The 11,330-nt window shown below is 35.2% G+C and overlaps 1 protein-coding gene across 1 annotated transcript; it reads left to right on the top strand.

Moving 5' to 3' along the window:
- The first annotated feature begins 1,775 nt into the window (after nucleotides 1-1,775).
- On the top strand, nucleotides 1,776-6,433 carry cbln2b (cerebellin 2b precursor). Its single transcript, XM_046877507.1, has 4 exons — nucleotides 1,776-2,044; nucleotides 2,466-2,984; nucleotides 4,417-4,536; nucleotides 5,501-6,433. The coding sequence occupies exons 2-4, from the start codon at nucleotides 2,700-2,702 to the stop codon at nucleotides 5,696-5,698; spliced, it is 603 nt and encodes a 200-aa protein (XP_046733463.1). The 5' UTR covers nucleotides 1,776-2,044; nucleotides 2,466-2,699; the 3' UTR covers nucleotides 5,699-6,433.
- Nucleotides 6,434-11,330: the final 4,897 nt, after the last annotated feature.

Below are 11,330 nucleotides of genomic sequence, written 5' to 3'. Positions count from 1 at the left end.
CAGTTAATTAAAGAGGTTAAGTGACGGTTCAGCAGTCTTAACACACTCTGTCGAACTGAAAATCACATTCTTCGAAAACTTTTGGCCCAGCCTTTTTAAAATGTCATTATATAACACAAGGGGGTCAAGAAGCTTACAACTAGTTTGTCAACTCTCTTTAATTAGTGAGCTTAGATGATCAAGTATTTCCATATGGGTCAAATAAATGAACACTCCTCCGTGGATAAACCATGCAATTCCAGAATTATAGTTTCCTGTGTTATACTATTACACTGTTTACCATCAGTGAACACACATGATGGACGCAGTCACAGTCACAGACTTACTCTCCTTGCCCAGGATGCTGTCCCTACTTTTTCTGCATTTACTAGTACACAGATACAGCTTCTCATAAATTCATTTGTCATTTCATTTTTCATAGTTATTGTAGCACGGACCTCTAAAACCTGCAACTGTTTATCTCTTTAAAAATGCTTCTTCAGGGATCTCTGACAAGGAGTCTATCTATCTATCTATCTATCTATCTATCTATCTATCTGTCTGTCTGTCTGTCTGTCTGTCTGTCTGTCTGTCTGTCTGTCTGTCCGTCCGTCCGTCCGTCCATCTATCTATGAGATAAAGTCCCTTGATTTCTAAAGATCCTATTTACAAATAATATAAATGCGGGTTCTTAGCTCAATAAAACAAGTTTTACTTGGATCCTTTTCTTATAGATCATTTAAGGCATTTCCCAGAGGGCCAAACTAAAGAAAGCCTAAATCTGCTTAGAACTCTCTCTCCGAAAACTGTTTAGTAATTATTTAGTTTAAAAAGTTGCTTTCAAAAGCTTCTTTCTCTAATTCTAAAAGAAGAATTCTATGCATCTCAAAATAGTTTAGAGAATTAATTTAGTGTGGGTTTGAACACAGAAGGGTCCTCTAAGATCATAACTGGATAACCTCTATTTCTTCTTAAATCTGTAGGGATTTCTTTTAGAATCCTCATTAATTATTGAGAGCCTCTTTTGTGGGATTCAAAGTGCATAATTTAAAGTTTCTCCCAGCAAGACAAACATAAGGTTAATTGTTATTTTTGTGTGTGTGTGTGTGTATATATATATATATATATATATATATATATATATATATATATATATATATATATATATAAAGAGAAATTTTGTTTTTTGCATATTTATTTATTTATTTATCAGCATTTTCAGTTTGCACAATTGCTACTATTTGCACTTCTGATAGATGCTAAAATTGCATTTAACTGCTGTTTATCTATTTCGAGTATTTCTGGAAAAAAGCTTATTATAGACTCTTTATTTTATCTTTGAAAACTATTGGTCTAGTACTAGGTGGAGCGCACAAAATAGACAAAATAGTATTTTTAATCTCTGCCTATTCTGTCTATTTTAAGGCCCACATTATAAAAATGTATTTAAAAAAAAAAAGAATCATAAATAAAAAAGACTGAGAAAAGCTGATGAGTAGGTCCAGCAACCAAAGCTGAACACCATGTTCCCTTCCACTGGGTGGAGCTAAAGCACCTTTAATTGTCCGCCATTTAAAATACTGAAGCATAGGAACGCACTTGTCATATACAGAATATGATTTCTTTCTCATTCTGTTCTCAAATTATTATGAGATACATCAATACTGGCCACGTTCTTTTTTGCTCTTCATACGAAGAATAGGTTTTAATAATTTTTTTTTTACCAGCAGATTTCTAGATTGTGATATATATTTATACTGTAATGCAGTATAATAATGTATAATATGTATATACAGTCATGCAAACGAAGAAGGGGGAAAGGAAGAATTATTTATTTGTTCATTCAGTTGACCGGTTGATTTTATACAGAAGAAAACCAAGGGAATCTAGCGTTCAGGTACTGTGCGTGAGTGAGTAAGTGTGTGTGTGTGTGTGTGTGTGTGAATAATTCTGAAACTGGGCGGGAATTGTCCTTATAAAGGAATGAAGGGGAGGACGATTTCTCCCCATTCTGCTCTCTGCCTCAGAAGGACGCAGATGTCCCACACAGCAATGGATTTACCAGGTAAAAAAAAAAAAAAAGAGATGGATTTTATGGTCATAAGATGAAAAAAATATACAAATGAAGAATGATTAAAAAAAAGAAATTGTGCATATAATGGAGCAGGAGAATTTGCATGAAATTATGATATTGTATTTATAATTATATTACAAGTCAGATGTATACAGTTTATTTAGGTCTGTGATGGAGACAAATTATGGTGTGGTGAACATCATAATTTGAAGCAAAATGTAAAAAGGTTTGAAGCAAAATGTAAAAATGAGTAGGTTTACAAAAAAAAAAAAAAAAGTTGCATGAATGACAGTTTAATTAGTACATTAGAGATGCATTGCAAACTTTATAAGTGGAAACTGCATGTCATTTTGAGCAATTTGAGCAATAGTGCCTTTAAACTTAATATGTACTATCATTTTTTTGTCCTTAGAATATATCAAACAAGTCCTCTGAAGATCTCAACATCAGCCAAGAGAAAGGAGGGAAAAGGTGAACATTGGTTGGAGTTCGTGAACAAAAGAAGGAAAGAAACAAAGAAAGAACGACAAACAAAAAAAAGAGAAAGAGAGAGAAAGTGAGAGAGCTTGGGGAAGGTGATTAGTACCATAAGAATTCCTCCAAGGAGTCGGATTTTACCCGATTTGTAACCTCGCCCTGTGTGATTATGATGGGACGCTACGTGGTACAGATGTCACGGCTTGTCCTCACTCTCCTCCTGGTGCTTGGGGTCGGCCTGTCTCTGGGTCAAAACGACACTGAGCCTGTGGTCCTGGAAGGGAAATGCCTCGTGGTGTGCGACTCGAACCCGTCGTCGGACGGCGGCGTGACGTCAGCGCTTGGCATCTCGGTGCGCTCGGGGAGTGCCAGGGTAGCGTTCTCGGCCATCAGGGGCACCAATCACGAGCCGTCTGACATGAGCAACACCTCCACCACCATCTACTTTGACCAGGTCCATAACTTATTTATTGCTTATGGAATTGTGGGAGTTACTATACACTGCACCTGCAATGCTAAATTACTTATAGGGCTCCGACTGCACAGAAATGTGATGTAGGTCTTAACTAAGCTTACTATCTGTGTTTAGTTGTGAGCATTGAGTTTTTACACATGGATTCTGTCATGTTTGAACATTTAAAATTAGCCCCTATAGTGTGGAATGAATTTATTCCAGTGTCAGAAAGTCTCAGCTTTTCAATAGTAAAATGTAGATTTCATATTTGCATTGAAAGAATGCAGATGTTGATGAATTTGTCCATGTGCTTAAGTGGATATATATATTATATATACACTACTAATTAATGGACATTGATAGACTTTAATGCATCCGAGCAGAACAGAAAGAGAGTACAGTGTGTCTTATGATTTGTGAATTCGGGCACATTATTGTTGCATCCATCTTTTTTTTTAATTATTATTTTAAAAGGGTGGAAAATCTTAATGCTAAAAATAAATCCACCCGTGGCACACTTACTTACAGATAATCCACAGCATAATCCATTTTTTACAATGTTGAATGTCTTGTTTTAATCAGCTCCACTTGTATATTTAAGATTTAAATGGAATGAATGCCTGTTAGAGAATAAACACGTGAACACTGTATGGTGTACTGTATAGTATTAGTATTCAATTCGTTTGCAGTTAATTCAGTGTCAACACAAAGTATTAACTCTTTTTTTTTGTTTATACGGATGTATATACAGATCTTTTTTTTTTTTACTGTCAAACTTTTTATATTCCCTTGTGGCACATTCTGGAAGGAAATGAACACACATATGTGCGATAAAATCTTTATTGCACTGCATTGCACGGTCAAAACCCTCATTTCGTGTGCATGTTAAAAAAGCCCAGGCAAATGTATTTTACAAAAATACACGCATTTTGATCAGATTATGTGAGCGCAGTTGGATTACATATGAAATACTGTACGTTTCAGATGAAGCTCCATTTCAGCATGTTAAACCTTGCTTTTTCTGCGAACGGCACTTTAATTGAAATGAACACACGTGACATTGTTTCAATAATACTATGTGATGATGTGTGGAAAAATCCTCACACAATCGTTGCATGTAAAAAAAATGAGAGTGAAAATCAAAGGTCCAACGTATGAAAGATAATAACATGAAAAACAATGTATGGAAGTAAAACATGCTAAAAAAATCAAACTGCACAATTATTATTTTTATTACATTTGACATGAGAAAAACATGAAGTGTGAAGTTTGGTGGCTATTCTGTAAAATTCATAGAAAGACGTTTATTTTTTATACTGATCAGTATTGTAACTAAAAGCATGATATGGAAGTCAGTCAGATCGAAGCGATTTATAATGAAGACTGAAATGGTGTTAGAGTTTTAAATACCTGTGCTGCTGCTTTTCGCCAGGTTCTGGTGAACATCGGCAACCATTTTGACTTGAAGGCCAGCGTGTTCACGGCACCGCGGAGGGGAATCTATAGTTTCAGCTTCCATGTGGTGAAAGTCTACAACAGACAAACCATCCAGGTGAGAATCTTAAGAAGGGACGTATGAACGAGGTGCGGTGCTAGAGATGCTTTGACGATCTTGAACGCTTTAAATTGGCATAGAGAGTAACGTGCATGTGTGATATAATCAACCTGTATAGGAAAGTGTGTGAAGTAAAAAAAACCTTCTTCTTACAAAAAGCACTAATTAACCTAGACTGATTTGTATGCCTGGTGTGAATAAAATAAAAAAATGATTTGCTTTGGTTAATCCATGTAGAGAAGGAGATGTAGATTTTTTTTTTTTAGGTTTGAAGGTTTTTTATTTATTTATTCACCTTTAATGTATAATTCACAACAGAAGCACAGCAAGTTTGCAACTGCATCTTCTACACGAAAAGCCAATGCCATATTAAATCTTAGTTTCACTCATGGAGTCAATTTCTATAATGTCCTTAGAATATTACAAGGGTTTGTTTTTGCTTTGTAGGCTACCCCTGGCTCTAAATGCCCCCTTAAGGAAAATGATGTGGAAAGAGTGCAAGTTATTAAGGGCAGGAGAGATTGTTTACAACCCCGGTGTCTATTTGTGGCAAAATGAGGTTTCTCAAGAACATCAACAGTAATTTTTTTTTTTTTTTTTTTTTTTTAGCTTGTTTGTTTGTTTTACCCCAGGGGCCCTTTAACACCCCGATTCCAGAGATGTGCAGGTTTTACTGTTATTTAGGGATTAACTTGCCTTTAATTAGATTTATGTGCAGTCAAATTAAAGCGAAAAACAACACAAACAATATTTTACCTTGTCTGAAAGTGTAAAGGAATGGAATATCAATGTGATCTGAATATATATATATATATATATATATAATCTGTATTATATTATGTTAGCTTCAGACATACATTTCTGCTTATCTAAACAGTGTGAATACTTTCATGTCATTATCTGTTACAAAATATCTGAGCTCTGTACATCTACATAATGTTTTTTTTCTGTTCCGGTTCAGGTGAACCTGATGCACAACGAATACCCCATCATATCTGCATTCGCCGGAGACCAGGATGTCACGAGAGAGGCGGCGAGTAACGGAGTGTTACTGATGGTGGAGAGGGAGGACCGGGTTTATCTCAAACTGGAGCGAGGGAATCTCATGGGCGGATGGAAATACTCCACCTTTTCTGGATTTTTAGTTTTTCCTCTCTAATTACTGAAACTGACTTTTTTTTTTTTTTTTTTAAGAGAGCTTGGGGGTATTGATAATATTGCTGAATATGGACCCTGGAGTTTGTGTATTAATCTTAATATAACCCTGAGCAAGAGGAGCCCATTTGGATTTTATCGTTGGGGGAAAAAAATACCTTTTCGCCTGAGAATGAAAGCGGACAACTATATATGTATACAAAAAAAAAAAAGAAAAAAAAAAAAGAATAACTGGGATCCCGGACTGCGTCTATTTATATCGAAACAAAGCTTTTCGTTTGTGTTCGTAGAGCCTTAAAGATCGTTTGTGAGGTTGACTGTGGAGCTGCGGACCTTCCCGATTCGAGTGAAGCATTACTAAAGTGAATCTGTCTCTGCACGAATGGAAGATCCTGTTTGTCTGTGGTGTTCATGGTGTTTCCTTCGGACGCTGAACATATTCAACATTATGCCACACATAGGCTGCCTAATATACAGTGAATATTAAAAGAGTAAAAAAAAAAGAAACAGAAAGAAATATCTATATATAAATATCATATAACCAGCCAATGGAGACAACTTCAAAGCTGAAGGTCTATCTCAATTTATAAAGTACATATTATTCACATGGTGTGTTTTACATTCCAGATCTGCGTTAACTTTAACTGATTTGCTGTTCCGTGATCCTGCTCACAAAAATGTGCATTGTGGAAAAACAAAACCCTTTCTGATGTCCCGCCTAATAAAATATTGTATTGTATGTGTATTTATTCAGTCTAATTATTATTATTGGTATTATTATAATTAACGACACCCTGAGCCAAATATCATCCATCATTAAAGACATATCATCAGAATGATAATGCAGTGATTAGAAGCTAGTGATTGATATATTGGCTGTAAAATTTTAGCATTCCTGCATGGAGAAAGGTTTGCAAACAGGAAACACAGTTCAATGTACTGAACTGTGACCATCTAGAAATGTGACGCAGCTCAAATATAAAGAAAAACGAACGGATCTACATTAGTCATGAATGTTGACGCTACCACCACCACATAAAATTCAAAGCCATAATGATTTTAATTATGTTTTTAGTCACAGGGATATGGTCTCCTTTTGTGATTTCACCTCTAAGACTCGAAGATACTGAGATATGTTCATTATTACACCGTTGTGTGTTAGATATTAGTGAGGGGACACTACAGGGAGCCCAGTGTTGGAAAGCTGACCAGGACTGAGGACCCTGGGACAAAACTGTTCTGTGGCTATTGCTAAATCTTTTTTATGGTGTATTTTCTGTTTGTTTGCTTCTTTGTGTTACAGATAACACACAGTAGCTTGATTACTAATAGTTACTGCATGACCCACAATTTGACCCAAAACTAGCCGAATTGTTTTGCTACGTTTTAGACATGGGCCTCTCTATGAAATGATAATAATGACTGAAAATATGCTAAACAAAGTCAAATCATAGTAAGCTCATTTCAAAAAGCTTGACAAGCTCTCTATTTTTTTTGGCTAACATTACCTTGTTATATTTCTAGCTAGCTTGTTAAGGTTGTTTACAGCTAGAGGTATGCCTAGCTTCATAAAAGTAAAATAGGTTCAGTTATGAGAGTGTTTCTTTCTCACTACGTGTTCTCCCACACGTTTTAGAATCATATTTGAGCATGATTTTTGGATCTTTGTGGCCAAATGTTGTTACAAGGATAGGAATATCTGACACTTTTGACAATGTGGGAATATTAGGCAAGTCCAGATGATTTTAGGATTTTATTTAAGGATTTTATTTATTTTTAACAGATTTGAGGGTTTGATTATTTATAAAAAATTAAATAAATGAATAAAAGTGCCAAATGTTTTCTCTTTCACTTCAGATTTATTTGTATGGAGCTTTTTAACAATAGAAAAGACCACAAAGCAATTTTATCAGAATACATACATTCTGGAGATATATTTAATCAATATATTTTTCCCTATAGATGTGTTAGATTATTTCTTTACATTTTTTTGTTTACTATGGTTACAATTAGGGTTAGTTTTATGTCAAAGATTATTTTATTTTATCGTTATGTTTTATTTTTGTCTCTTATTTTCTTGTCAGTGGATGGTGCTCTGTTGGGTGGATGATGCTCTGTGGGGTGGATAGTGTGCTGTCAGGTAGTAAAATTATTTTGTGTGTGTGTGTGTGTGTGTGTGTGTGTGTGTGTGTGTGTGTGTGTGTGTGTGTGTCTGTATGTGTGTGTGAGTGTGAGTGTATGTCTCTGTGTGTGCGAAGGCACTTGACGTAATCACAGGATTTCTGCAGCACAGAGAGCAAACATACTCATGTGAACAGCCAAAATGCTGTCATTAAAAATTAGTGTGAAAAGGATGTGAGTCGTTATGCCAAATCGTGGAGGAAAGAAAAACATATCAGCCAGAAGTGAGAGTGTAAGTGAGTAAGAACTGAAACTGGGACACATCTAATGTACAGTATATTAGCACTTTATTTTATAAAAGCAGTTAAGCAGCAAATAGGTCTAAAAAATGTGCTTGGAAATGTGAAAAAAAAAAACTGTGGTGACAGATGTTAACCAGTTTTACCAAAAAATGCTCAGCTCTGTTTTTCTACACAAAAACACATTTTATTTTGTGCTGGAAAATCCACTGGCATTACATGGGTTTGTACAGAGCAATCATGTTATGCTATATTTTAGATAAAGCAAAGAACCATTACATTTCAATGTTATGTCATACTCAGTGTTGGTATGCAATTTAAGTACCTAATTACTATTTGACAATATATCGCTGCTTTGTTTAAAATCGATGACCTCTGGATGGTGTTGAGCTTTGAATACTCCAAGTGCATTCGGGGTATTCTTGAGTGTCCATTAGGAGTATTTCAATTACATTTCAATTCATTAATTAGTCATTATTTAACTTAATATACACAGAGTTAATAGAAGAATAGCATTATTCTGTTGAAGCATTTGATCTCGGCAAAGGATTAGCGTTGCACAGATTAACAGTATCGGGCTATTTATTAATATTATTTACCTATATATTAAAGTTTGTTCAAATTTAGAATGCTATAATGACTGATGATTGGAAATCATTTACGAAACGTAATGGCCCATGTATACTTTCATACACATAGCCTAAACAATGAGACATTTCCATTTGTTTTTTCAGTTTTAATATAAAAAGTTTTCAATAATAAGGGCGGAAGAGTCTTCTAGTGAATTAGATATACTGGATATCCCTTTATTCTTCATTCATTATTAATCATCAATCTTCAGTAAGTAATTTATCATGGTCAAGGTCAAGACCAAGGTCAGCATAGCGGATACAAAAGCTACCCCGGGACATTGACTCACACAAGAAGAGGTAAATTAAATTACCAAATACAACCAGCGATGTGTTTTTTGGGATTTCAGAGGAAAGAAGATGAACATGGGGAACAGGAAAAACTCAATACACAGATCAAGCTGAGCCTAGGAAGGAACTCGGAACCCTGGAGATGTGAGAACAACCGCATATAATACAAAATAAAATTTGTATTTGAACCAAACAACTCTATCGGAAAATTCTCCACACAAGCTTTAGATTCTTTCTTTAATTGGTGACCGTTCGGATTTGGAGGCTGATAAAAATTCAAGATTTGAGATTTTAAGAGCTGATCACAAACTTAGCATTCATGCTAAGAAAACTCGCTCGGACACGATGTGTGCTTGTTTTTGTGATTGCAACATTAGCTCTCAACAAATTCATTTAATTCAATTTTATTTATATACTGCTTTTAACAATGGATACAGTACCACAACAGCTTTACAGAGAGCCTGCTGCATTTAGCTATATTTGATAGGGATTTCCTGCAAGGTATATCTAAAAGGTTGTACTGAGGCTAATATGAACATTTGATTTTGTAACGGCAGTAGGAATCTTTTCATTTAGACCCAAGAAAAAAATAGGAATAAGCTGGAAATCACTGCTTGACATTAAATGGCAAGTATTAAATGTGATGAAGGGTTTAAGTTAAAAAACGATCCAGCTCTTCTAGTGGCATTGTTTGTGCCATAAAACAGCGCTGTGTTCAAAAAGAAGTTATGTGCTCTCCATTAAAAAACTCTGAACCGTAAAAACCCACATAGGTGCCATAAATCTATGTTCTCAACGACACTTTTATGAGTGCACAGATGGCTGAATACTGTGTGTTTTTAATTATGAAAAAGGAGCAACATCCAAGAAACACTTCCCGCATTAATGTGTGTGTTTTTTTTTCTCACTCTCCTGAAAGACAATACTCTTGTTAAACTCCCATCGTGGGCTAATTTGAGCAGGCAGGTTTTTTTTCTCTCTCAGCAGGATCATCCACCTCCCTGTGACTTCACAGCGAGACAGTGCTGTAATGCTTCACGAATCTGTGGCTGAAATTGCATATTAATGGCACGTGTGGGGTTTTAACGCCGGGTTTTTCCAACACTGGTGTCGGTGGCGGTTAGTCATTAATCTGTGCACGCCTCCCTGATGAGAGCTGCAGCTGTAATTCTGACTCATCCAGGCTTGAACAAAGATCCTCACACACACACACACACACAAAAATACATGCACACACAAGACACGTCGCAAAAGCACTGGGGCAGACAGCTAATGGGTTTAAAGTGATCAGAAATTAATTTTCACCAGAGCTAGCAATTACACAGTCTAACATAGTCGGCTAATAAACATTTCAGTCAAGATTTTGGGCTTTTGGCTCGAGGTGGTATCATAGCAATATGTTTATGACGATATTAAAAAGCCTTTAATAATGGATGCAGGCTGGAGGAATTGTTGAGTATCATTGATTCCACACCGCACGTCTTTTGCAGCACCGCGTGTATTTCTTTCGAGAGGTTTACTAGAGTAAGTAAAAATTGAGTAACATTTTTTTTAACATGTAAGACCATGTTTAGCATGATAGCAGTATTTTTGGGTTTTACATGTACTATATGTGCTAATTTAGCCTTATTTATAATATTTTTTTTACAGAAATGATCTTGTTCCAGTAGTAATCTGCCAACAGTTAGAGTTGCACCAAAGCTGCAGAGTATAATTACTAAACTTCCAAGTATCTGTTTTATAATAATGATGAGTTGATTTAATATTCAAATCAGAAAAAGGAGCAAATGGATTTAGAGCATAAATATAAATAAATAATATTCATTTAATTATACAAAGTGTAATAATTAAAATCTGACAGTAATACATATGATTAAGGCTCCTAAATTTCATTGACTGTCCTTTCTTAGAAGGAAGTGTCCACTGGGGTGGGGTTGCTCAGAGTTGTTGAGGGTTGGTCTGCTATAAGTGTCCAAAGTTTTTGTGCACAGCATCATTGTAAGAAAAGAACATGTGTCGGACTGTTAATCTGTTAATCTCTTGTTGCTTTTGCAAAGCATGTAGTGATCCATTTTAACTTCTCAAGCTATAATGTTGGATGAAGGTACTGATGGAATATATGCTGATGGTTGATCAGTTATTTTACATATGGGCTGTTTAAGACTACAAAGCCAAGTCAAAAATTATATTGAATAAAAACTATAAATGAGAAATTTTTAAATATTTAAATAATATTTTATTTCAGATTGAGTAAAAAATCTTCGTAAACAGTTTTCATAACTATTATTATTTTTAA

Source organism: Silurus meridionalis, chromosome 21 (assembly GCF_014805685.1).
Source record: "Silurus meridionalis isolate SWU-2019-XX chromosome 21, ASM1480568v1, whole genome shotgun sequence".
NCBI lineage: Eukaryota > Metazoa > Chordata > Actinopteri > Siluriformes > Siluridae > Silurus > Silurus meridionalis.
This window is presented reverse-complemented; position numbering and strand designations above follow the sequence as displayed.

Coding starts and splice junctions, on each gene's coding strand:
- cbln2b (XM_046877507.1), top strand. CDS start 2,700: ATGATGGGACGCTACGTGGTACAGATGTCACGGCTTGTCCTCACTCTC. Junction 2,985..4,416: donor CCACCATCTACTTTGACCAG/GTCCATAACTTA, acceptor GCTTTTCGCCAG/GTTCTGGTGAACATCGGCAA. Junction 4,537..5,500: donor ACAACAGACAAACCATCCAG/GTGAGAATCTTA, acceptor GTTCCGGTTCAG/GTGAACCTGATGCACAACGA.